Raw genomic sequence first — 25,860 nt, 5'->3', positions numbered from 1 at the left:
GGATCACTGTTTTTTGTTTTTTTTAATGTGCCACTTCAGGTAAGAGAGTGGATTATTACTCAGTACCACGGGCATATTCTTGTAAAAAGTGGTAGATTTTCTCAAATGAATATCTCTCCATTTACTATATGCCCTTAAAATACTTTCTAGAGACTTTTTTATTGTCCTGATTCTGGAGATTGAACCCCAGGGCCTTGCTCACGCTATGCAAGTTCTCAAATGCTGAGCTGTACCCCCAGCATACCCTCTTTTGAGGCAGGGTCTCAAACTTGGGAACCTCCTGCCTCAGCCTCCCAAGTAGCCTGGACTACGGGTGTGTGCCACCCCACACGGCTGGAGAGTTTCAGTGATTGTTTCTTTTGGGAAAAAAAAAATAATCTTCACCCTTGAAATTGTTTTGCTGGGGAGAGTCCATCAAACCTGCACCCATGGTTCCCACCCCTGGATACTCAATATCCCATTCAGTTAAGGGCACACCCCAGCCCGCAGTGTGCCAGCCTGCCTCCTGGAACGCAGTCAAGAATGGGACAGGCGGCCACAGCTTACGTGGTGGGGTTGCCAGCCGGGTACCGCGCACGCGCGCACACACATACCCCCTAGAGGTTGTGTTGAGGTAGACAGGGAATAAGAAGGAGACAGAGAGGAGACAAAAGAAAGGACAAGGAAATAAATTCGTAATCCAGAAGCTCCACAGACTTTTCCAGGCTGGTCTCGACTCTCAGCATATCATTCCTGAGAAATCTGTAAGTCCCTGCATGTTTAACCCCAGCAGAGAGATCTGATATTTTGGGAAACCTATAATTTAGGGGACTCTCCAGTGTTACTGGATCAGATGATGAAAGCCTTGTCAGCCCAGGAGTCTGCGAATGACCAGACACCAGGAGCTGTCTGGAGACGGCTGGACTGACACTGTCCCTGCACACAGCACCCCTCACCAAGTTTCCTTTAAAGAGCTAGGACCCAAAATGCATCTCTCTCTTGAGTTGCCCACCTTCTCGCTTGATTGTGTATCTACTTTCTTAAATAACCCTCTGTCTGACTGGCTGAAATTCTTTTGGGTCACATAGCTAAGAACCCGGCTGGTCCTGAATCAAGTTCCCCCTTCTCTCTGGGAATTCCTCAGGCCCTTCCTTGGAGACACCTCTTCTCCTGTGACAGTGTTACCATGTCACCTGCTCCAGAGGTGGACAAAACATCAGCGCCTGCTCAGTAATGCCCAGCCTCCTAAGTGTCCTTGCATCCAGATCCTCCCAGAGATGGCAGCACCCCAGGCCACCTCTGCCACCTTGGGCTGATGCCACAGTCTGCTGGGCTGGGTGCACCACAGGACTCCACAGGCCCAGCTGATGGGGGGCTGCTGCTTTGTGGTTCAGCAGCTCCAGCAGCTCTGGGCTCTCAGAATCAGTCCCGAGGGAGACACAGAAGGAGCCAGAGAGGCAGCAATGTGAAGGCCTGCCTGGAGTGGGTGATGGCTTGTGGCCTGGGACAGGGAGCTTTGGGGAAGCTCCCAAGGCAAGCCCAGGAAGCAGCAGCCTCACCTGCAGAGTCCCCTTCTGGGCTCTCCCACCTGGAAGGCTGGTCTAGAAGCCCAGCTGGTCACTCTTGCAATGTGACTATAGTTATAGGATAGGCAGGCCCTGCCTGCCCCCAACCCCAGCGACCCACACTGACAAAGGAGGGGAAGGCAGTTCTCAAAGCTGACACCCTCCATGGCCTCCAGGCTGCCTGGGGGATTGCTGGCCCCCACCACTGGGAATTCACCCCTTGTGATGAGCCTCAGGAAAAAGAGGAAGGAAAGGAGGGGAACAGAGGGAGGGCAGACAGAGCGCCAAGAACCCCCACTGGCCAGGCTTCTGCAGGGGGAGCTGCTTGGGTCCGGAAGAGGGCCACGTCTGGGTGGGAGAGCATTGCTTTGGGCAGTCTACTGACTATTGCATGTGTGCAAATGGGGAGGCCCCACAGAAGTGTGGGTCCTCTTCCCTCTGCCAGGCCGTGTTGCCCTCCCAGGGCTGTCCCCGCTTGCAGGGAACAGACACTAGGCTGAAGTACCGGAGGACTGGACATTCCAGAGGCTGCCCACAGAGCAGCCTGGAGCTTGGCAGGCTGGCCCTGCTAATGGCAGTGCTGGCGGCTACTACTCAGTTCCTCCGCTACCTGGTGCCACATCCTGTGCCATGGACTTTCCACACAAGGTCTTGCTCAGTCTACAGCATAGTCTCCCCACTGTACAGCTCAGATTTCAGGCCCAAGGTCGTACCAGGTGTGAAAAACAGTACCCAAGCTTGAGCCCCAAAGTCTCCTCACTCCTACCCTCACCCCAAGGATCCCGCTGCTTACAAGATCTAGCTGCTCAGACCACCACAGTTGCAGAACTACTGGACTTTCCCTGTCCACTATAGATGGAGCCATGGCCATCTCTCACTGGGTACCAAACCCTGGCAGAACAGAATTAGGAGCTGCTTTTGCTAAAATCACTTGACTCTTCACTTGGGTTGTCAGATGACCAATGGGTAATGAATGACAGGATAAAACTTGGCATATCTGCCTTCAGCTTGTGTCTGTCACTTCCATTACCTCAAACTTTGGGTCAGGTACCAGCTCAGCTCCGCACGCATGCCAATCACTCAGGAAGGGGAATATGAGGTTCATGGGCCCTAAATTGACCTAACCTATCTTGTCTTCCTTTAAGACTGAGGACAGCGTAACAAGAGATATTTTCAAGCTTTGCAGGGACAGTCAACTGCCAGCTTTTACAGTGTCCTGTTCCAGACCCCCTGGAGTGGCACCTGGACGTCTCCAGAGATTGCCCAATACCTGCAGTCACTTTGGATTTCAGAAACAGCAGAACCTTGCAGACATTTCACCCTGTGAGATTCCCTGCTAAATGGGAGCAGATGCCCTTTGCCCCTGCCCCACCACCAGTGGAGCAATAGCCTCCTGGGAAGCAGATTGCCCCCTCAGGTGATTAGGACTTCCTGAAGCACCATGCAGAACTGAGACAATGACCAAGGTGGCCCTAGCTACACAACCTCCAGCCATGTACACACCACCCTCGCCTTTCTTCTCCTTTTCTGTAAAACCCCGAGGTTTCCGGTTTCCGTCAGTCCCTCAAGGACAGATCTGCAGTCCCCGTCCCTCTGAATCTGTTCTCCCCAGCACATCCACGCTGACTAAGTTCCTTTCCTGCCCTTTGCCACTGCTTGTCACTTTGCTGGGCATATTGGGACAGTGGCCACACCTGTTCTGTTGGGACCTTTGTAGCTGGAACCTTTGCCTGTAAGACAACACTGAGACAACAGGGATGGCCTGGCCACTGTCAGGGAGTGCCTGGCTGTGGGGACAGGCAAGCAAGCAGGCATGACTGGCTGAGATCAATGCTGGGCAGAAAGGGGCCAGAGCCTGTTTGGGGCACACACAGCTGCCAGCCAGGGCAGCCGCCAGCTAGACACCTTCTGTGCCCTCCTTCAGCATGCTAGTTCCCCTCCCCAGGCGCTGTCGTCCCCTATGATTCACCACCCAGGCCAAAGCTATAAAATGGGCCTGTGTGTCTGGGGTCAGCATTGGACAAATGGACCATCTCCACTAAGCACTGTAGAAATGAAACCAGCCTCCACAAAAGGATGTCCCAAGGTTCCAGCGAGGAGCTTCCAATGTGAAATGCCCTTTCTTACCAGACTGCATTGCTCTCTCCACTCGGTTAAGCCAATAGAAAGACTGTGGTGTCGCTGCACCAACAAGAAGTTCTCAGGGACCTGGGGGGGAGGCACTGTCTGGGCTGGGAGCCAGGTGACTGGCTCCTTCTAGTCTGGGGGGGGCTACAAGATGTCCCACCCCTCTCTGGTCCTCCATCTTCTGATTGACTCAGAGGGGTAGGTTGGTGGTGTCTAGGGCCCTGACCACTCTAATTTCCCACATCACTTATTTCCAACTGGGGGAAGGAAAGGTCTTCCCAGAAGCCAAAAATGTACCCCAGAGCCTGTCATCCTGATCTGTCATTGCCTGGGGTACCCCAGGCTAGGACCCCAGTCATGCTGTCTGCCTTGGAGGGGAGGCTGGACACAGGCACCCAGCAAGGAAAAGGGCAGGGGCCCTTTAAGCCCAGCCTCACTTAGTCAGGCTGTTGCTATGTATGGGCCTAACTTCCTTAGCAACCACTAGGCCTCTTAGTGTGGCTTTTGAACAGGGTTGCCTTTAGCCATGGCTTCCAAAAAGAAGGCAATTTTTGGAGGCAAGGATTCTGATGTCAAGAAGAAGAAGGGCAAGAAGGATACCACGGTGACCATCAAAATCGTGGAAGGGCCCTTGGCAGAGGAGATGCGGGAGTTCTACCTTAACCAGATCCGAGACCTGGAGGACAGGCTGGCCCGGTAGGTGGGTGGGTGGTTGGCAGGGATGCTGGCGCTGCTGGGTCAGAAGCCCCCCTAAGCTTGGCTAGGGGGCCTAGCTCTGTGTTCTGGACTCCATGGCATGTACAGACCCCACCTCCCCCAGGCCTGATTCCTAATAGCCAACATTGGGAAACATCAGAATTTTGAGAAGAGGAGGTAGCTCAATGACAGAGCATGTGCCTAACATGCTATGCCTGGGATTCAACCCCCAGTACTGCAAAAAAAAAAAAAAAAAAAAAAAAAAAGGAGTAAATGGACCCCCCTCCCCTGCCCCATCTCAGTTCCCAGAGTCCCAGGACCACAAGGCTGACTCGGAGCTGCACCCCAGACCAGCCCATTCCCTCCTGCCTTTCTCCAGCCCCACGGGATCTTGCGCTTTGTAAAGGGGTGGAGTTTAATGAGCAGGCTGAACTGGAATGACAGGTGGGTGGGCCAGTCCCTTTCCTCCCATCTCCTGAAGTGGTATCCTCTACCCAGCTGCCAAGTCCCAGTGTTTCTCCCTGCTGTCAGTCTGTCGCCCCAAATGTAAACAAGGAGCGTTGAGTCCCCTCCACAACTGTGACAGTGGATCTGAGGGCCAGTTTTGTGTGTGCTGAGGATGGTGGGAAGGGATCCTCTAACCCTGCATTCAGAGATGGTTGATTTCCCCATCACCTTTCTTATTTCAAATCGAGCTTCCTCCAGTTATGAGGCACCAGCCCCAGCCTCAGGGTGACATTTACAGACAAGCAGGCAGTGGCTGTTCCCTAGAGTGATGCTGCAGATAATCACATCTCACGCAGGGCCCTGTGCTGGCATCACCGCGCCTTCACGACCTGAGAGAGGCCCTGTTGCACTCCTACTGCATGCACTGGGGGACTGAGGCTCAGAGAAGGGGAAGCCACCCCCAGGAAAAAGAGGCACCAGGATGACAGCCCTGGTCTGACTCCCCCACACCAGGCTGCTTCCTCACTCCACAAAGGAGCCATCTGCTCGCTCCTCCCACAGTAGCCATTCAAAGGATGCTGGTTCGATAAGTTACAACTCCCCAAGTAAGGTCAATTATTCCACTTGAAACTAGTAATCAGTCTTAACAGCTACAAACTTCCCTCGAGCTGAGACACCAGACAGGATGTATCAGGAAAATGCATTTATCAGACAGTTATTGGGTGCTCACTATTTTCCAGTCTCTGACAATACAGAGGTGGATGAGGTCAAGGGTCTGCCAAGTGGAGGAGAAGGGCATGTCATTAGATCTTGACCACCGAGGTCCCAACCTACAGGAGGGCACCGAAGACAGGACCATGTGGCTCAGAGCCAAGAAGGCTCCACCAACACTGGGGCTTACTTGGTGAACACAGGTAGACAGCTGGTAGAGCATGGGTTTTTAACTGTGGGTGTGTTGAGGAGCTGCAGAGCTGGCTGACACAGCAGGAGGCATTGCACCCAAGAGCCTCAATTTTCAGGTTAGACTGGGGTTCAAGTTTGGTTTTGCCAACTAGGAGCTGCTCGATCCTCTGAGCTCTATACATTGGGTGTCATCGTCACAACACCTATGTCCTTATAAGCTGTTGGGAAGACTCAGTATTAGTCCACAAATGCACACCTACTAAGTGCCAGGCACAAATGTTGAGGACACAGCCATGAGCAAAGTAATGGCTCAGCCCTCTAGGGCTCACGTCCTAGTGATGTACCTGATACAACACGCCAAGGCCTGATGGCCAACACAGGGGCTTGGTGGGAGATGGGGATGGACTCAGACCATGAGGAACTTCAAGGGCCCCTTTCCTGGAGGGTACTTGGGAGAGTGGACCCGGCTGCCCTGGGGGTCTGGCTTGGCTGGCCAGACCCTGAACCTCTGCCCTCCTCTGGCCCCAGGTACCAGAGGAAGTGGGATGAGCTGGCTGCGCAGGAGAAGCTGTTCCACCAGGAGTTTGAACAACTGGCTAATAACAAGAAGGAGATTGTGGCCTTCCTCAAGCGCACGCTCAACCAGCGTGTGGATGAGATCACAGACCTCAACGAGCAGCTGCAGAGCCTGCAGCTCACAAAGGAGATGGAGAAGGACGCCTTTGAGGCCCAGCTGGCCCAGGTGCGCCATGAGTTCCAGGAAACCAAGGACCAGCTCACCACAGAGAACATCATTCTTGGTGAGGAGGGGACTGGCTAGAGCCTGCAGCATGTACCACAGGTGCAGGGAATATACTGCCGGGTCCCAGCTCTGCCACTGACAGTATGTGTGGCCTGCGACAAGCACTTCTCTGTGACCCTGTTTTCTCACCTGGGAAATGGGAATAACATGGCTACCTTGAGTTAACAGCAGATGTGTGCAACTTTACACGCAGTGTCTCCCTCAAAGGTCCCTATAAGTCCTATGAAGCTGGAAGTACTATCCTCCCCCTTCCCGTTTGTAGATAAGGAAGCATCTAAAAAGGGGGAGGGTCTTGCAAGACCACCCAGCTGGCAGGGGGTGTTATGAGGTTCAAATGACAGCGTAAGTGCTGGGCCTGGAAAAGGTGCTCAATTCAGCTGCTGCTGTCACCACTGCTCTCATGAAGGGAGTACAGGACAGGACCAAGGGAGCCTTTCTGGAACCTGAACAAGATCACTGGGGGAGGGGGGCATCCCAGAGATGGGCGAGACTGGGCATGTGTGTGCAGGGCCGGGGGGCCGCCCTGCTGACGCAGGACAGAGGGGCACGGACAGGACGGTGGAGCCCCGAGGGGCGTCACTCAAGGTCGTCCAAGGCAGCCCCTCATAGACCCATTTCCTTGGTGGGCAGTGGGGAAGCTGGCAGCCCTGGAGGAGTTCCGGCTGCAGAAAGAGGAGCTCATGGAGAAGTTCATGTCACTGGAGGACCAGCTGCTGAGGCAGGAGATGGAACACAAGGACCATGTGTACAACCTGGAAAAGAAGTCGGTGCTGGACAAGGACAGGTGAGTAGGCTGGGCACTCCCCTGGGGCCACAGATCCCAGTCTTCAGGCCCCAGCTTCTAATTGGGGAGACTGGACTAGGCCAGTGACTCCCCAGCCTCTGCTTCCCAGAACTCTGGCTGGACCTATGAAGGGGTGAGAAAGTAAGATCCCAGCTCTAGTCCTCAGGCTGGACTGGAGAAGTCCTGGATTTCCTTTTACCACTTCTTGTGATTCAAGTTATATTTATTTAATAGGTAATAATTAATACACTGCAAAGGTTCAAATTCCAGAATCCCAGAGGGTCGATGAGAAAAGCCTCCTGCCCAGGCCCAGAGGGGTTTAATGGCCCTGGGTGCTCTGGAGACCCCTGCAGAGGAGGGGGAGCACAGGGCCTGCATCCATCTACCCGACCCTCCACTCCCACATCAACCAGGCTGAGGAAAGAGATCATCCAACGCGTGAACCTGGTGGCCACTGAATTCCGCAAAGTGGCCACCAACCAGATGTGGGAGACCACACAGCGGGCCATCAGGGAGAACAGCACTGTGACCCTGAAGCTGGCCAAGGTGTCCCAGCAAAGCATGCAGCTGCTGCAGGAGAATGAGCAGCTCAAGGGCAGCCAGTGCGAGCTGCACAAGCAGCTGGAGATGATGGAGAACATACAGAAGGCCATGGCCAGGAGCAGCAGAGGCCACCAGAAGGTGAGCCTGCATTTGGCACATGAAGCCCTTGGGTGCCCACAGCCTGGAGGGGCGGGCCCAGTCTGGAGCCAAGTGATAAAGGAGAGCAGCACATTGAGGGGACGTGGCATCCTTGGGGGGGTCCCAGCTCCTTTCAGAAGTGGTGCTGGCCTCTCTGTATAGGGGGGAAAGCCTTGGCTGTGCCTAGAACTGGGGGTACAGAGTGAGCTGGAGTCCTGTGGTGGGTCTGGGAGTGGCCACCTTCCCACTCTTACAGATCATCCTTCTGCTGACTGAGAAGTGCCGTGAGCATCAGCAGGGTACCACCGAGGCCAAGCGGCTGGGTCTCCTGCTGCACGAACTGAAGCAGAGCTTCCTGCAGCTGCAGGTGGACAACCAGACCCTGAGGTGTGCCTACCATGGAGGGTTGGGAGCAGGTGGGCACCAGGATCGGCCCATCCGGTTTAGCCACGTGGCCAGGCCCACAACTTCCCCTCTCTATAGGGGCCTCAAGGTTTTGTCTGTCAGACAGCTGAGGCCTGGGTGTGGATGGGCTAAAAAGAATTTGCAGGGCCCAGGTGGTGCCAGTCACAACCCAGGAATGGGATAAGCTGCTGGCTCATCTCACCCTGGACCAGGGACCAGAGAGACCAGCTGATACAGCAGCTGGGGCAGCAGCAGGCGGAGGTACAGCAGCTGCAGCAGGAGCTGACTGAGGAGCAGAAGTTTCGGGAAACCTTGGAGATGAGCCTGGTCCGGGCCACCATTTTCCTACAGGACATTCTGCAGGTACAACAAAGTAGGAGGCAGCAGGAAGGAGTGGAAGGACAGTTTTCAGAGTATGGCCACCTGGAAGAGGCCAGGCTGGGGCCAAGCTGAGAGGCCTGTTTTCCCTGAGAGACTCCTGGCCAGTCTGTTCTTTTCTGATTCTATAGATTTCAAAAATCCCTTTGAGTGTTGGCACACACCTGTAATACCAGCAATGTGGGAGGCTGAGGCAGGAGGATCACAAGTTCAAAGCCAGCCTCAGCAATTTAGAGAGACCCTCAGCAACTTAGTGAGACTGTGTCTCAAAATAAAAAGGGCTGGGGATGTAGCTCAGTGATAAAGCAACCCTAGGTTAAATCCTCAGTGCGCGTGCACACACACGCACACACACACACACACAAAATCCCTTTGAGACCTCACAAGAACTAAATGTCGTCTTTAAGGTTCTGGGAAACCTCAGGCCTCAGTGTTCCCAATTGGAGAATGGGTATCCCATTTCAGTGAGGGGACAATAAGAAAATAGGCACTGGATTTGGAGTATCCCCAGAGGAAGGTGGGACTTGGAACCACTGTGGGCCTGACCCTGCCCCCACCTCTGGCAGATGCAATCAGAGGAAAAGGATGGCTACTTTGACGTGGTGTTCCAGCTCCAGCACAAGGAGATGCTGAAGCAACTGCTGGCCCTGCTCAGCTCTGCCATGGTCCTGAGACCCCAGAGAGCTGCGTGTCCTGTCCAGGAGCCCCAGCCCGGTGGCCCATCCAAGGAAAGGTGAGCAGGTAGCCCTTGTGAGCTCAAAAGCAGCAGCCATTGCCAGGTATGGTGACACACTCCTGTAATCCCAGCAACCCAGGAGACCGAGGCAGGAGGATCACAAGTTCGAGGTCAGCCTCAGCAACTTAGTGAAGCCTAAGCAATTTAGAGAGATCCTGGCTCAAAACAAAAAATAAAAAGGGCTGGAGATGTTGCTCATGGGTAATGCTCCTGGGTTCAATTCCCAGTAACAACAACAAAATAAAAAAGAGGCAGCCATAGGACCCATCTGGAGGATATCCTCAGCTGGCCTGGCCCAGGGGCCTGGTTCTCCAAGGAGCCAAAGGTCTTCTCTTGTGAAGTGGAGGTAATGACCCCAAGTCCCTTCCCACAGGCAGCCCAGCAGCCAGCCACCCAAGGCGGCATCTCTGCTGCAGCAGCTGCATGGCATCAGACCCTACCAGCCAGGAGATCTAGGACTGGTGCCTCGCCGGGTCCACATCCCACCCAACCCCCAGGACCTCAGACAGCTCTCATACGTCACCCGCATGAAGCCCTCCCGGGCACACAGTGTCTCTGAGGTGAGGGTGCCAGAGCCCCAAGGACAGTAAGGTGGCAGCCAGCCCTGGGTGTACATTGTGGCTCTGTCAGACTGCACCCATGTGACCTTAGGGATGTGACTGGACCTCTCTCAGCCTCCCCTTATGTAAAATGGGTTGAAGAAAGGTGTGGCAGGGCCTTAGTGGGCGAAGGCATGCACACTCAACCCTGGGAAGGGGGCTGCTTGCTACTCCTGTGGTCCCCACCCCATTGGAGAGGGATGGATGGGATTTGCCTGAGAATGTCTCAAATTCCAAGCCAGCATCTTTAATCTTACAGACCCACACCTCTGGCTCTCTAAAAAAACTCCAAAAGTTTAGTCTTCCTGACGTTTTCCTGCATCCCAAGTGGCACGCGGAGAAATGACCAAACCCCTATCCTGGAAATGGACTGTTCCAGACAGCCACAGTCCCCATCTTAAGTCTGCAAGTGGCCTGGGACAGCCCAGAGAAGAGTTATATAAAAAGTGGACATCACAGGTGGGCATGGCAGTTCTGTGGCACAGCTGGTTTGTGGGCAGCAATCAGGCAGGCAGCTGTGTCCATTGGTGTCAGGGGCCTGGTGAGGCACCCTGGCTTCGTGCACGGATGTGGTCCAAGAGCAGGTCAGCAGCACGATCTAGTAACGGGGGCAGCAACTCCTGCTCCTCTGGGGAGAAGCAGCCCAGGACGTGGGCCTTTACTGCACTAGGGTGTGTTGGGCGCCCAATGCCCACCCGTAGCCTTGGCATTGCCTGTGGGGGAAAGAGGTGGGCCAGAGAGCTTTAGTGATGTATGTTGGGCATACCCCACTGGGACACCCCTCACCCAGTGTAGGACAAAAGGGCAGACTCACACTGGAGTTGAGGCAGCTAATGCAGGAACGGACTCCATTGTGGCCCCTTCAAGGGATATGAGACAGCAGTTAGTGCTTCTTTGGGTCAGCACCCTTTCACCCCACGCCCAGGATGGGTTCACAGTGACTCATTCCTGGGGGACTGGGACAGAAGCCCTTCTCCACCCCAACTGGGAGGTCAGCATCCCTACCCTAACCCTGAGCATCTTGGGGCCTCACCTGGCACTGCCCCCCAACTTCAGAGCCAGTTTCCCCAGGGGCTTGTCCAGTTCATCATGTACCAGGTAGACCTCTTCCGCAGTCAGCCCAAACAGCTCAGCTGGGCACAGGGAAACAGTGGTCCTGTTTACTGCCTATCTGCACAGGGGTGTGTTACGCAGGCTCTCATAAGGAGGGGCCAAAAGAGAACCCCACTTCAAAGGGAAAGAAACCGAGGCTCCCAAAGTACCCAAGTCATGCAGCAATTGGAGCTCAACAGGTACTTTCCACAACCTGTGTCCTCAGGGCCGGCCCATCCATGGGGACCTCAACTCACCTGCCTGGGCCACGCTGCGCCCATTGGCATTCATGAGCCGCCTCGGCCGGAGCAGGACCAGCTGGGCATCCCCGAGGGGGGCCAGGGCGAGGTCAGCAGTGCAGCGCTGGTCGCGCGCCCAGCTTTCTGCCACTCCCAGCCGTCGAGCCAGCTGCCCCAGCACCGCCATGCCCACACTGTGCCTCATACCAGGCAGTCCGTGGTTCCCCAGGCCAGCCACCTGCGAGCAGCACCAGGGAAACTGAGGCCAGCAACTCTCACCACCCCTGACAGCACAGCATCCCCTGGGACCCAGAGCAGAGGACGGAAATGAAGAGCAGGGCCCGAATGAGGACGAGGCGCCAAAAAAGGGCCCAGGAACCCCTGGGGGTTCCAGAAGGCCGGGCAGGCAGCGCGTCTTGGTGCCGGCACCGAGCTCCTGAAAGGCTGGAGCCCGTGGAGAAAAGGGTCCATTTTCTAGATAAGAAAACTTTACCGGGGAGACAATGGCAGGGCTGGAGCCAGGGCCCCGATCCTCTGCGTCGCCGCTCACACCCCACTCACCAGCCACCGCTTCCCGGGGGGCCGAGGCTCCAAGACACGCCGGCTCATGGCCCGCCCCCGCCACAGCCCCCAGCGCGAAAGGCCGGACGCCGACATGCTGTCTCCATTCAGGGCCCGGGCCCCGCCCTGCGACGTCAGCCAGCCTGCGGCCAATCGCATCGCCCCCTGCGCTGGGGCGTCCATTCCGGGCGGGGCCTTGCAGCCTCTCGGGGGCGGAAGAGCTGGGCGGCGGCGCGTCGGGTCGCCCCCGCGCGTTCCGCGGCTCTGCGTCAGCGTGGCCCTGTGGGGTTCTTGTGACACCCTCGGAACCCTCTCAGTCATCGGCCTGGGAGGCGGGAGCCTTGTTATGCCCTCGCGGTGGCCCTGCCTCGCTGCAGAAGCCTGGCGACTTTCTTCCTTGCCGTCGGCCTCAGCCTCCTCCGTTAAATTTTCTAGCAGCCCTCAGGTCGCGGGGGCGTGGCCAAGGGGCGGAGCCTCCGGGCGTCCTGGAGCTGGTGCCTAGCAACGCCAGAGGTCCCGGCCGCGAGGGGAGTTGGTGCCCTCCTTCAAGCGGCCTCATGGAAGACGCTGGCGAGGTGCGGGCTGGGGGAGAAGCTAAAGCCAAGGCAGAGGACAGGGTAGGGACACCAGGGCTGAGTTCCCAGGAGAGGCTTAAAGTACGGCCGAGGCAGGGCCAGTAGTGCAACTCAGAGAGACCCTGGCCTCTGTGCTAAGAACAGAGAGCTCCGGACTTGTGGGCAGAGCTGGCGTCCACGCCAAGACGTCATTGGCCCAGACCGTGGGACGAGAGAAGAGGAGCCATCTGACCGATTTTGAGGCAGTGGAACAGACAGGGCTTGAGAGCTGTTGGGTCATGGGTCTCCAGCTTGGGTGGCTGGTGGAGAAAGCCTAGCACAGAAATCAGTGAGGTGTTCAGCGTGACCTGCTGGCCCTGAGGGTCCCATAGGACATCCAAGGAGCTGAGGACCCCTATGGCCTGGGACTTGGGGCAGGATCAGAGCTGGGGACATTAGAGCTGTGAGTACTGAGAACAGGAGGTAAGAGCTGGGAAGGCCCAGAGGATGGTGTGGGCATGAGGACCCAGATCCCACACATTGCCATAAGAGAGGGACAGAGGCAGGAATATCCCTAAGGGTCAGGGGACCACTAGCCCTCTTTCCACTCTCCTCTGCCTGGTAAGTGGGGGTCCTCTCTGAGGCCTGCTCCAGCCTGCTGTCCCTTGGTTCTAGGATGCTCTGGCAATTGACCAGGTCCCCTCAGAGGACATCCCAAAGCCACGGGTTATTCCAGTTTCAAAGGGAACCCTGAAGCGCATCTTTGGGACCAGCCAAGTATTCCTGGATTTGGATGATATAAAACCAAAGGTCATAAAGTTAACGGTGCCTCTCAAAGTCAGAGAGTAGTGAGTGACTATTTTATCTCAGGTTCCTGCCCCAAACCCCCAACCATTAACATGCTGTGCAACCTTGAGCCTGTTACTGTCTCTCTCTGAGCCTCAGTGAACTCCACTCTGTAATGAGGCCCTTCTACTTCAGTGAATAAAAGGCTGATGGCTTCAGAAATGCCAGAGTGCCCTCCCTAGTACCATCTACCCCTCCTGCCTCTCCACCTGATTCTCCTTCCACCCAGCCATATGCCTGGGGCTGCTCCAAAGTCAGGGCCAGCCCCATACCTATACTTCCCTGCCACTGCAGCTACCAGCGAGCCCATCAGTGCCTGGAGCAAGAGGACTGGGAGATGGCTGTGCTATACTTCTCCCGTGCCCTTCACCTGGATCCCCATGTGGTGAGAGGAGGGCCTCCGTGGGCACCAGCAACCTCAGGCACACACTTCCCCTTCACTGTCACCCCTGCTAGGTCCCTTCTTTCAAGACCACCAAGTACCTGCTGGTAACTGGGTGTCATGCCCGAGGGAGGCAGAGTCCACTCCCTACCCTTAGGGGCAGATGGTGGGGCTAGAACACAGCCTGAACCTCCTCACCTTCAGGTGGACTTCTATGCCTGGAGGGCTGAGGCCTTCATCCAGCTGTGTGACTTCTCCTCGGCAGCCCAGAACCTTCGAAGGGCATATTCCTTCCAGCCAGAGAACCCCAAGTACCTGGAGCGGCTTGCTTTTGTGCTCTACATTCAGGTGCTCCACCTCACAGCCCGGCTGCCTCGCTCCCTCTGGCTGTGAGGGGCTTTCCTTGCTCCTGCGACCAGTTCTGTCTCCTTGGGGATTCCTTGTCCCTGTGTCTGTGTCGCCACCCATTGTTTCTCTCACCTTCCAAGGCAGCTTGCTGCCAGGCGTGGGGGGCTTTGCAGCATCGTCCAGCGAACTTCCTGAAATGATGACAACAGTCTGCTCTGCACCATCCAATATGGCAGCCACCAGCCACCTAGAAACGTTAAGCTCTTGAAATATGACGACTATGACGGAGAAACTGAATTTTAAATTTTATTTGGGCTGGGGTGTAGCTTAATGGTAGATTACTTGCTTAGCATGCATAAGGCACTGGATTCCAGCCCCCACATTGCAAAAAACGTATACAGATAAATTTAATTTATACAGCCACATACAGCTGGTGGCTGTTGTAGTGTTAGCACAGATCTAGGGTGGAAGGCTCTAAGCACTGGAAGATGGTAGGGACTTCATTTGCAACTCAAAATTCAAAACAAAGTCAATAGTAAACTATAAAACAACAAAATCCTGTTTTTTTCCATTTTGACAACTTTTCTGTCTTTTGAAAGGCCCCAAATTACTACCAGCTGTGTAGTAATCACTGTTTCTTGCTCTGTCCCCAACTCTGCATCTCTGTGTGTGTGTGTGTGTGTGTGTGTGTGTGTGTGTGTCTGTCTGTCTCTTAAAGTTTCCCAAATCTAAAAAGCTTTGTCTTATCTCTTGTTTCTCCCCTTTTGCCCCAATTTTGCTCCTGCCAACTGGTGGGTGCTGCTGGGTCAGAGTTGCAAGCAGCATTGACTGACCCCTGTCCCCAGGGCCAGTGCTTATATGAGCAATGCGATTACCTGGACGCCCTGAACATCTTCTCTCAAGGCTCTACGCTCCAGCCCGACAAACCCTGCTTCCGCTACCGATGGTGAGTGCCAGCTGTGAACTGCCTCCCTCCCAGAAGCCCCTTGTGCCCTCCCCCTGAAACAGCAAGCACCTCTTGCCCTCCACCCTTAGCATAGCCTGCCTCATGGCCCTCAAACGGCATCAAGACTGCCTCTCACTCATCACCAAGGAGGTGAAGCAGGGCACCACCAATGCCGACATCTACATCCTCCGGGCCAGGCTTTACAACTTCTTCCAGAAGGTAGAGCACGCGGGCAGGGCAGGTGCCCCACTTTCAACCTGCAGCGTGCCCCAAGGTTACAGAAGGAGGGTAGGCTGTCGGCCAGGTCACAGGTCCTTCCCCACAGTGCACTGCGGCATTGCCCTCCCTGGCAGAGGGCCTGACGAGTGCTGCCCACTTAGCTGCCTAGTTGGAAAGTTCTCCATCATCGCTTAGCCCTGGCTCTGTGCCAGGACAGTGTCAGGTTCTGTGGTGACCACAAGGTGAGAGACCTATATCGTTGCTGTCCTTCTGGAACTCCCAGCCCAGGGGGGACATCCCTGAGCAGATGATCACATAGGATTTATTTATTTATTTATTTATTTTAGTTTTAGGTGGACACGATATCTTTATTTTACATTTATGTGGTGCTGAGGGCAAACCCAGTGCCTTGTGCATGCTAGGCGAGCGCTCTGCCACTGAGCCACAACCCAGCCCCACAGGAATGATTTGACCAGGAGGGTGAGAGTGCCCTGCTGCAGGCCCCTCAGACAAGGCAGCACTGCTTCTTCCTTCTTCCTGCCCCTGCTGCTCCCCTTTTCCTTTCCTTCTTCCCTTTGCCTCACTGAACATGTACTAAGCACTCTTCCTCCCAGCACCCCACAGGCTGGGCTGGATGGGGACTGAGTACAGAAAAAGGCCAGGGAAATAGGGCTCAGGAAGCGGGTAGAGAGGTGTGCTGGACAGGAAGGAGGGCACTACAGGTATGAGAGGGCACTGGGGTCTCCAGGTCTTCCTGAGAGCAGCAGGAGCCTCAAAGGGGTACTCCCGGGGCAGTGGACTTGAGCAAGACCCTCTTGCTGCTGCGGGGAGTGTTAGGTTGGAAGAGATGGCCCTGGGGGACAGGCAGGAACCTGGGAGAGGCTGGGCAACACAAGAGGAGCAGGGAGGGCTGTGGGAGTGGGGTCAAGGCAGGTCCACAGTGCTTCGGAAGCCACCACTAGATCCAGTTAGGTGGTGCACACCTGTAATCCCAGCAGCTCTGGAGGCTAAAGCAGGAGCATCCCAATTTTGAGACCAACCTCGGCAACTTTTTGGGACCCTGTCTCAAAGAAAAATAGGGCTGGGGATGCAGCTCAGTGGCAGAGCTCTTGCTTAGCAAGGCCCTGGGTTCAATCCCAGCATCAAAAAAAAAAAAAAAAGAAGAAGAAGAAGAAGAAAGAAAAGAAAAGAAAAAAAGAAAGAAAGAAAAGGGACGGGGCATCACTGGGGCAGTCTCAGGGTAAGGGCGGGCTCTAGAAGTTTCCAGATTCTGCTTTGCCTGGGTGATGAAAACAAGGCAAGGAAGGACAGGTGGCAGCAGCAGAAGGGTGGAGGTGTCCTGGGTGGCTGATGACTGAGCCTGCAATTCTGGAGGGAGTGTTGGAAGGAATGTGGTGAGGCATCAGGTGACTTCTCCAATGTCCCACAGGTGACTCAGGGGGAGTCTCCTCCAAAGGTGTGAGACTAGCCGTTATTGCCAAATGTTGGCTGTTGTGGGTTCAGCCCCTCCTGTGGCCTGGGCCTGCTCATAGGCCTGTTCTAAACATTACCCATTGAAATATGATATGTCAAGAGCTTTGTAATGTTGTGAACAACCAATAAAAAAAAATTAAAAAATTTAAAAAAAATTTAAAAAAAAAATAATAAAATAAATATTACCCATGTTTATCCTGAAGGCTGCAGTCACCTTTGAGGAAGGTAGGTGAAGCAGCAGCCCGGGGGTGACTTTCCAGGGTCACAAAGCCAGTCAGCCGTGTTGTCCTGGGCCCAGGTCTGCCTGCTCAAAGCCCAGGTCCTGGCTTCAGTCGTTCGCCCATCCTCACTCACACTTGCTACCCACACTCTTGCCCTGTTCGCCCTCCAGCCAGCTACCCAGCCTCGGCTGCCTGCTAGAATTGTTTGTCGACTGACTGACTGACTGACTAATCTGCACACCCAGTAGAAGGTATTTGCCTCGGGGTGTTTTCCACTCATACCCAGACCTGAATCTGTTCTTGGTCAGAGGTTTCATGGGCTTAAAGGTCAGGGAGCCTGCGAGGGAGTGCAGGGGAGGATAAGAAGGACAAGGCAGTCTCCTCAGGAGGATGCTCACTCCCCTCAGTCTCAGAGGAGGCTCACAGGAGACAACAAATGCTGAGGCTGACCTGCCTCACATGGGGTCACACCTCGAGGGGGGTCAGTAAGGATGAGGCCTAGGAGGAGCTTTTCACAAATTAAACAATAACATGGGGGACACCAGGGAGGGATGACAGGATGCCAGTTTGTCACCTGGTCGTTTGTCCCCCCCTCCCTTCCACTGGGCAGGAAAGGGCTCCACTTAGCCACCCAGTGCCCCTGATGCCACCCCACCCCTGGCAGCCCAGGCTCTGCTATCAGGACCTTCGCAGCGCCTTGCTGCTGGATCCCAAGAACCTGCAGGCCAAGCTGCTGCTTCAGATGATGGTGGACCAGGCCCAGCAAGCCCGCCAGGACGCCGGCATCCTGGCAGTGCAGGGCCTGCTGCGGCTCGCGCTGCAGTGCATCGACTGCGCCATCGAGAACAACCCTCTGGACCCCAGCCTCTTCCTCTTCCGGTACTGGGGGAGGGGTTCTAGGCCTGCCTCCCATAGACCTGCTACATGGTCTCAGTTTCCCCATTGGCCCTCTGACAGTTTTCCCTGCTTCCTGCTGGGGTCACTGCCCCTGGAGGGTCAGACAGCACCTTCCCAGTTACCCTGGAATCCTCCAGCCCCAGGCCTGCTGATTGGTTCCCACTGGGTGGGTCATGCTGCTCGGGGTCGCACATGATTCAGGGCCAGTTAACCTCTGCGTTCGAGCTTGGGTTTCCTCACCTGAAGATTGGTGTAAAACGTGTCACCTTCATATAGAGGCAGGTAGACACCTGGCCTCCTGAAATAAAGAGAAGCTATTTTTGAGAAATAAAACATTACCAGTGATGGGCAGGTCATCAGAGTAGCAATCGGGGGGCAGGTCCACGGGACAAACCTAGAACCTGAGCTAGGGTCCCGCCACCTTCACAGGTCATGGGTCAGCAGGCCCAGGGAGAGCAGTGGTTTGCCAGACCACATGCTGGTCAGGGGGGTTTATTGTCCCTCATGGCCCTTCCTGTCACCGCCACACCCTCCCCCCAGAGGCACCATATACCGCAGGCTCCTGGAGTTTGACAGGGCCGTGGAGGACTTGCTGAAGGCACTGGACATGCTGTCTGATGACCAGGATAAAATGGTGCAGCAGGCACAGCGCCAGCTGCTGCTGACCTACAACGACTTCGCGGTGCACTGCTACAAGCAGGGCGCCTACCAGGAGGGCGTGCTGCTGCTCAACAAGGCGCTCCGAGATGAGCAGCAGGAGAAGGGCCTCTACATCAATCGCGGCGGTGAGTGGCCCCGCGCCATCCCTAAGGTGGGTTGGTGTGGGGGTGGGGGGACAGAAGGAAGCATTTGATAGCCCCAGTGTCCTGGGGACACACTTTGGGAAATGTCGCCCTAGACAACTGTCTACTCCAGTTCTCAGATCAGGCAGGTGGGAGAAGATGCCCGGGTGCAAAGAAGACAGAGGTTCTGTGCTGTCAGCCACCAGTTTTGCCTCCCTGGGGAGGGGGGCGGAGCAGCTGGGTGGGCACCCCTGGGCAGGGGGGTGGCTCACTCAGCTCCCACCCTCGGACTCTAGATTGCTTCTTCCAGCTGGGCAACCTGGCCTTTGCAGAGGCAGACTACAAGCAGGCGCTGGCCCTGAGCCCACAGGACGAGGGTGCCAACATGCGCATGGGCATGCTGCAGGAGAAGATGGGCTTCTGCGAAGAGAAGAGAAGGTGCCAGTCGGATCCAAGGGGGGCGGGCGTGCATGTGGACCAGCCTGTAGGAAGCCACCTGCTGGGACTGCTTCTCTCCTAAATGTCAATTTTAGTTTTCAAGTCCCGGCGAGAAATACTTTTATTTTCTTCCTGATTATTGTCGTAATGACGCTTTCATGGAAAATTTAAATAGTAACATATAAATTGAAATGTGAGTTATCATCCCCACCTCCCTCCAGCTCTGCTCCCTGCTAAGGTGAATAACGACCCTTCCAGACTTTTCCCCAGGCATGTGCTAACAGTTAGTGGATTTTCTGAAATGGAAACATGTGAAACCCCTTTGTTTTTTTCTTTTTCTTTTTGTAGTTCTGGGGGTCGCCCAGGGCCACTGTGTAGGCCAGCGCTCTCCCAGGAGCCTCGTCCCCAGCCCACACTGTCTGTCCTTTGACTTTCTGTAGTGTCACTTCCTTCTCTTCCATTGTTTGCATAGTACCCCTGCTGGGGAGGTGGATAGCCGGCTTCAGAAAAACCCCTGCTGACATGCACTCAGGCTTTCAGGTTTTAATTAGAAATAGTCCTGCAGTGAGCAAGCAGGACATAGGTTCTCATGCTAGTAAAAGCTGTAGTCTGGTTTACTGGAAATTAAGTTATTGGGTAAAGAATGTAAACATTTAAAGTTGTTTTTTGTTTTTGTTTTGTTTTTTAGGGAGCACCAGGGATTGAACTCAGGGGCACTCAACCACTGAGCCACATCCCCAGCCCTACTTTGTAATTTATTTAGAGACAGGTTCTCACTGAGTTGCTTAGTGCCTCACTGTTGCTGAAGCTGGCTTTGAACTCGCGGGTCTTCCTGCCTCAGCCTTCCAAGCTGCTGGGATTACAGGCGTGCACCCACAGTTGTTTTTTGTTTTTTGTTTTTTTTTTATATATATATATATTTCTTTTTTTTCTTTTTTTTTTCAACGTTTATTTTTCAGTTCTCGGCAGACACAACATCTTTGTTGGTATGTGGTGCTGAGGATTGAACCCGGGCTGCACGCATGCCAGGCGAGCGCGCTACCGCCTGAGCCACATCCCCAGCCCCTGTTTTTTTTTTTTTTTTTAATGTGTATCTTTTTAGTTGTGGATGGACACAATACCTACATTTATTTATTTATTTATTTGCTTATTTATTTATATATGGTGCTGAGGATTGAACCTGGTGCCTTACACATGCTAGGCAAGCATTCTACCACTGAGCTACAGCCCCAGCCCATTTTATTTTATTTATTTATTTTTTTTGAGAGAGAGAATTTTTAATATTTATTTTTTCTTAGTTCTCGGCGGACACAACATCTTTGTTTGTATGTGGTGCTGAGGATCGAACCCGGGCCGCACGCACGCCAGGCGAGCGCGCTACCGCTTGAGCCACATCCCCAGCCCCCCCAGCCCATCTTTAAAGTTTTGATAGATATTATGATATTGTTCTCCAAAAACAGTGAACCAACAAAAACTTCCCTCAGGAAAAGAGTACCTTGATTTCCCCTCACCTCCCTGGCATAGGGTATTAAAATTATTCTTCAATTCTGCTAATCCTAGGCAAAAAAGAAAAAGAAAGAAAAGAACGAAAAACTCTCTGAAAGATTATTTACTTTGCATGTTTAAATACTTTATTTATTATTGCAGGCCAGTCTCTTTCTCGGCCATTATAGCTTATCAAAAGCTTTTACCCATTTTGCTATTAAATTGCTTATTTAAGGGGCTAGGGCTGGGGCTCAGGGGTAGAGCACTTGCCTTGCACGTGTGAGGCCCTGGGTTCGATCCTCAGCACCACATAAAAATAAACAAAATAAAGGTATTGTGTCCATCTACAACTAAAAAAAAATGTTTAAATTGCTTATTTAGCAAAATTTTTTACTATTACAGTTCTTTGAAGGCTAAGAGAATCAGCTTATTGCCTGCTGTCTGGAAAAATAATTTGTCCTATATATTGCTTTTTTTCCCCCCAGGGTCTGGGTATTGATGAGACCCGGTCCTAGAACATGCCAGGCAGACACTCTATCACTGAGCTATGCCCCAGACTTTATATATTGCTTTTTGTTGTGGCACTTTTGCTACTCAGTAATATGGAATTAAATCATAATCAAATTAATTTTTTTTTAATTTCAGCTGCTGGGTTTATGATAGTCTCAGGAAGTACCTTCCTATGCCAGGATCATAAAAATATTCATTTACCCTGGAGTTTCATACCCACATCTAAGTGTTGGGCCCACCAGAGGTGTGGCTGGCAGGAGGAAGAGAGGGCACAGTGGGGGAGCAGAACTCCTAGATTTCCCCAGGAATCTAGGATGGTGGCCCAGGAGCCACCATCTCCCCTCAGAAGGTGATATTCATGGCAGTTCGGGGCCCACTGCATCCTGCAGGCAGTTCCAGAAGGCAGAGAACCACTTCTCAGCGGCCATTCAGCACAACCCCTGTAAGGCCCAGTACTATGTGTACAGGGCCAAGAGTCGACAGCTCCTGCAGGACATCTTTGGGGCCCGTCAGGATGTTGCCACTGCCCTGCTCCTGAATCCCAAGCAACCAAAGGTGGGCTCTTGTTGGGTGAGGAGGGTGGGTGGGCTCCGGAGTCAGCACCCTGGTTGCCCTGAAGGTCCTCCTGTCCCTGAATGAAACCTGCACGGCTGGCCATGAGCAGGTAACGCTGGAGCACTCCTAAGAGTGGCTGTGTTCTGACCACTCCGACCCTACCACTCGCTCCAGGCCTCTGCCTCCCTCCAAGCCAGAGAGTTACCGTCACCCCCATCTACAGATGCAGACCCCAAGGCTCAGAGAAGGCTCCCTTGCCCCAGTCCTGCAGCTCAGAGGACAGACCACCTCTGCTGTTTCGCTCCAGAAGCCCCAGCTGGCTCACCATCAGGGCTCCCTATGGGGGTGGTCCCTTCCTCACGTCTCCTGTCCTTCTGAGTAAAAGGGTCCCGCCCTTTAGAGACAATTCGTGAAACCCCTCTTTAGTCCTGAGAAGGGCCAGGTACGACTTTGCAAGGCAGGGCAGCATTGGCCTTCTGCCACCTGCCCTGGCCCACACCTGGCTCTGGTCACCCCTTTCCCGCAGCTTCTCCCACTGATTACCAGCCTCTTCCCGGGCATGTCAGTGGAGGAAGTGCTTCAAAGCCAGGTGGCCCAACTGGCCAGGCTGCAGCTGATGCAGATGGGGAAGAGTGGCCCTCAGGCCAGCAACCTGGAGGGCGTTGCGGGGTAAGCTTCCAGGGCAGGGGCCAGGAGCTGAGACTGGGGACTGACTGGGGCTCAGGTTCCTCTGCCCCGCCACCTCCTAGGGTCTCCACACTAGTCTTTGGGGATGGCAGGTGGAGTCTGAGAGGCTGACCCAGGACCCTGGGGCCATGGCTTGGCAGGATGCTGAGGGAGCGGGAACTGGAGCGCGAGAAGGCCAAGGCCCTGCTGCTCTCTTGGAAGTGGGACCAGCCTTTGTTTGAGAGCTCCAAAGAGCCAGAGCCCACCCCCCAGGCACTGCAGGTAGAGCCAGCAGAGGCCCCATCTGCCAAGGAGGAGGAGGAAGCAAAGGAGAAGAAAGAGGTGAGCAGGCCCTTCACCAGGGCCTGGGGCCCTGGGGTCTGGGGCTGAGGCTGGCTTCTCTGAGATGGGATTGGCACCAGCAAGGACTGTCCCTGCAGGGAGGCTGGTAAAGAGGCCGGCCTCAGAGACACGTCTCACACACCTGGCCTGCACACACCCCACAGGTCCTGGGGGTGCCCTGGCCACTTGTGCCAGACTTTTCCTATTTTTAAATTGTTTCTGAAAACATTTTGTTGAATGCAATGTAAACAGAGAAGTGTGAAAATCATAGGTGAACAGTTGGATAAATTTTCAAAACTAAATACACCATGACACCATTTCCTAGCTCAACACAGATCACATTCCCCAGTGCCACTTTGTGCCATATCCTAAGCGCCCTTGCAACTCAGCACAACCCCCCAGGTTGCCTTGATTCTTAACACCATAGGGAGTCTCCCCTTATCTTTGTGTAAGTGGACAAATAGCTGCCCTCCCTCTCCAGCTCCTTCCCCAGACGCTGGACAAGAGCCAGCCTGTGCCTGTGATCATCCCAAAACTTCTTCCTCTAGTCAACTGCCGACAGACATCAAGTTTATGTCCAAAGGCAACCTACCCCTGGCCCTGCTGGCACTCCCTTTTTCTAGTTTGCATTAGAACAAAGGCAGAATACAAAGCTCTTGTCTGCAGAACCCCTGCCAGGTCACTGTGGGCTCCCTCCCTCAGGAAGAGGCTGAGCTGAATCTGGTAGAGCTCAGAGCCCAGGGCCTATGGGATGGACACCTGCTCCGCCGTCCTCACCACCTGCGGGTGTGACCTCAGGTAGAAGCGGCCAGCAGCCAAGGGTCTGAGGGAGGTGTCCAGCAGGGCTGGAGTCAAACCCAGCTTCTCTCCTCCTCAGCTGAGTGGCTGGGCAGGTTACTTGGATGCTAGGAGCCTTGGTCTGTGAGATGGTCATAGCAGGGGACCTGTCCTCCTCTGGATGTGCCAGGTGGTCCAGACGTGCCTAAAGCATGAACAGCTCCTCGGCTGTCGCTGCTGCCTCCCAGCACACAGCACTTTACAGTTACAGAGGCCTATCTCCCACTTGAACTAACGTGTTCGTTTTGCAGAGAAAATGGAGGCCAGCAGCCCCTCGCAGGCCTCCTTTCCTGGATGGCCACTCCCCTTCCTGCAGTCTCAGCCTGTGTTCCCACCCTGCCCCACCCGGGTGTCTGCGGTATCTGGGAGGCGCTCTAAGCTTGGGAGAACAATCCCCAGGGCCTGCTGGCCTTCCAGAGGGGTAGGCCCTCCAGAGGGGTGGCCGCTGGCCCAAGGGCTTCCCAATCTGCAACTGCCCAGCCTGTTTTTTGCCATAGGACACCCAGGAGCTTGCCTCTCACAAGGTGACATCCCTGTCAGAAGGCTACCTCGACCAGACCTCCTCAGGTTCCATCTTCCGCTGTAAGTCCCTGGGCTCCTGCTAGGCCCAGGAGAGCAAAACAGCAGTGAGGTTAAAGGTCAGGGTGAGAAGGGATGTGAACCTGGGCCTGCTGTTGACCTTGGGCAGGGGACTCTACAGTGGGCGTAGAAGTCCCAACCTCATGGAGGGCGTGTGAGGACTCAGTGGGACAGTGTCCAGCACAGAGCAGGGACACTGGTCTCTCCATCAGGCTCTTTATGTTGCTGCTACTCCTGCCTCATCCCCTCTCAGGCCTGTCCTTTTCTCTTTCCCCCTCGGCCTGGGACTGAACCCTGTTCATGTCCAAGGGGCTTCGACCCGCAATTCTGCTGGGCACCAGCCTGGAAGGGACAAAAGGGAAAATCTCTCAGAAGGCTGCTCCAGAGCCCCTCGGCAGGAGAATGGCAGTGCTGTCTCCTTCCTGTCACTCGGGGCAATCCCCAAACCTCACCGGGTGCCCTGGCCCCGGCCTATGCCTGGCAGCAATAACAGGGATGAAGGGCACAGTCCTTTCCCTGGGCAGTGAGCCCAAGTCAACAGGTGGACACAGCCAGAAGGGAGTCAAGCAGGCCTGAGCACAGGTGGCCCTTAGAGGCCAAGACCTCAATGAAGGGAGCACAGCATTGGGCGCTGGGAGGAGCGAGCAGGCAAGGGCCCTGCTGGAGCAGAGGGGTCCAGGGATGGGCAGGGGCTCAAGTGGCTCATGTCACAGCCTGGCCCGCCTCAGAGCTAGGGTTGTGAGGAGGCCAGGCTGGTATGAGTGGGCAAAACTGCGGCTTTGGATGTACAAAGCCACTGGGATTCTGGTAGGGGTCGCCTGGAAGCCCCTTTTTCCTCGACTGTCCAGGGAGGGTAAGGCAGGCCTGATGGATACTCTTGGCACTCCCCAGACAGGGTCAAGTCCACCTCAGACTCCACCATGTCCACCATCTGCCGGGGATACAGGAGCAGCCCCACCACCACCGTCACACCCTCTGTCTCCTCACCACAGAAAACCCCATCCTCAGACACTGAGGTCAACGAGGACCACCTGAGCCCTGACCACAGGAAGACCCAAGCTTCCCCAGAGAGAAGGCAGAGGCCCAGCAAGGCTGAGGCCACCCAGGACCAGATCCAGAGCTCCAGCAAGACCCTAGCTGCCCAAAGTCAAAGGTGCTTCTCCAGAAAGATAGTAGCTATCCCAGAACAGAGCCAGAAGGCTGGCAGGACAGAGGCCACCCAGGGCCCAAAGCAGAGGCCCAAGACCAAGGGTACCCGGAGGCCAAGGCAGAGACTCAGAAGGACCAAGGCTGCCCGAGACCTGAGCTGGAGACCAGGCAGGGATGATGTCCCCCAGGACCAGAGCTGGGGACTGATCCGAAATTCCAGCAAGATCCAGGTTTCCCAGGATGTCAGCAAAACCATGGTCACCCAGGACCAGAGCGGGACACCTAGTAAGACAGAGGCTGCCCTGAGCGCAACTCAGAGCACCGGCTCCAGCTCCAGCAAGACTTACATTACCATGGCATCAAGCACAAGGCCCAGCAAGGCCAGTTCTACCCCCAGCCCCAGCCAGGGTCCCAGCCAGGGTCCCAGCCAGGGTCCCAGCCAGGGTCCCAGCCAGGGCCCCAGTGAGACCGAAGCTGCTGAGGTCACGGTCATTGTGCTGCTTCCTGAGGAAGCTCAGTGAAACCCTTGCTTCTTGCTGGAGCAGGGACGATTCTGCCCCCACAGGCACCCAAGGCTGAGTCCTTCCAAAGCAAAAGGAACCTCGACCAGTGTTCCTCTAGTCCATGGCTACGTTTA

The 25,860-nt window shown here is 54.9% G+C and overlaps 3 protein-coding genes across 3 annotated transcripts; 2 read left to right on the top strand and 1 right to left on the bottom strand.

Moving 5' to 3' along the window:
- Positions 1–1,045: 1,045 nt before the first annotated feature.
- On the top strand, positions 1,046–10,448 carry CFAP157 (cilia and flagella associated protein 157; the record flags this gene model as incomplete). Its single annotated transcript, XM_081279259.1, has 9 exons — positions 1,046–4,367; positions 6,246–6,517; positions 7,150–7,303; positions 7,717–7,984; positions 8,241–8,371; positions 8,602–8,752; positions 9,334–9,500; positions 9,877–10,063; positions 10,362–10,448. The coding sequence occupies exons 1-9, from the start codon at positions 4,198–4,200 to the stop codon at positions 10,446–10,448; spliced, it is 1,587 nt and encodes a 528-aa protein (XP_081135385.1). The 5' UTR covers positions 1,046–4,197.
- On the bottom strand, positions 10,329–12,168 carry PTRH1 (peptidyl-tRNA hydrolase 1 homolog). Its single transcript, XM_081279257.1, has 5 exons — positions 11,995–12,168; positions 11,452–11,671; positions 11,136–11,235; positions 10,917–10,962; positions 10,329–10,815 (listed from the first exon to the last, which is right to left on the bottom strand). The coding sequence occupies exons 1-5, from the start codon at positions 12,151–12,153 to the stop codon at positions 10,633–10,635; spliced, it is 708 nt and encodes a 235-aa protein (XP_081135383.1). The 5' UTR covers positions 12,154–12,168; the 3' UTR covers positions 10,329–10,632.
- A 151-nt stretch (positions 12,169–12,319) lies between these two features.
- Positions 12,320–25,826, top strand: TTC16 (tetratricopeptide repeat domain 16). Its single transcript, XM_081279252.1, has 14 exons — positions 12,320–12,569; positions 13,224–13,396; positions 13,689–13,779; positions 13,981–14,124; positions 14,970–15,070; positions 15,160–15,289; positions 17,648–17,862; positions 18,421–18,665; positions 18,959–19,100; positions 21,485–21,650; positions 22,177–22,319; positions 22,478–22,658; positions 23,993–24,077; positions 24,966–25,826. The coding sequence occupies exons 1-14, from the start codon at positions 12,552–12,554 to the stop codon at positions 25,742–25,744; spliced, it is 2,613 nt and encodes an 870-aa protein (XP_081135378.1). The 5' UTR covers positions 12,320–12,551; the 3' UTR covers positions 25,745–25,826.
- Positions 25,827–25,860: the final 34 nt, after the last annotated feature.

Source organism: Spermophilus citellus, assembly GCF_964194105.1.
Source record: "Spermophilus citellus genome assembly, chromosome: 2".
Lineage (NCBI taxonomy): Eukaryota > Metazoa > Chordata > Mammalia > Rodentia > Sciuridae > Spermophilus > Spermophilus citellus.
This window is presented reverse-complemented; position numbering and strand designations above follow the sequence as displayed.

Excerpts from the sequence above, each read along its gene's own strand:
- TTC16 (XM_081279252.1), top strand. Across the intron at positions 17,863-18,420 it reads CCCAGCCTCTTCCTCTTCCG|AGGCACCATATACCGCAGGC; the intron begins GTACTGGGGGAG and ends CCCTCCCCCCAG. Across the intron at positions 22,659-23,992 it reads AAGCAAAGGAGAAGAAAGAG|GACACCCAGGAGCTTGCCTC; the intron begins GTGAGCAGGCCC and ends TTTTTGCCATAG.
- PTRH1 (XM_081279257.1), bottom strand. The coding sequence starts at position 12,153 with ATGCGATTGGCCGCAGGCTGGCTGACGTCGCAGGGCGGGGCCCGGGCC. Across the intron at positions 11,236-11,451 it reads GCGCAGCGTGGCCCAGGCAG|CTGAGCTGTTTGGGCTGACT; the intron begins GTGAGTTGAGGT and ends CCCTGTGCCCAG. Across the intron at positions 10,816-10,916 it reads TTAGCTGCCTCAACTCCAGT|GCAATGCCAAGGCTACGGGT; the intron begins GTGAGTCTGCCC and ends TTTCCCCCACAG.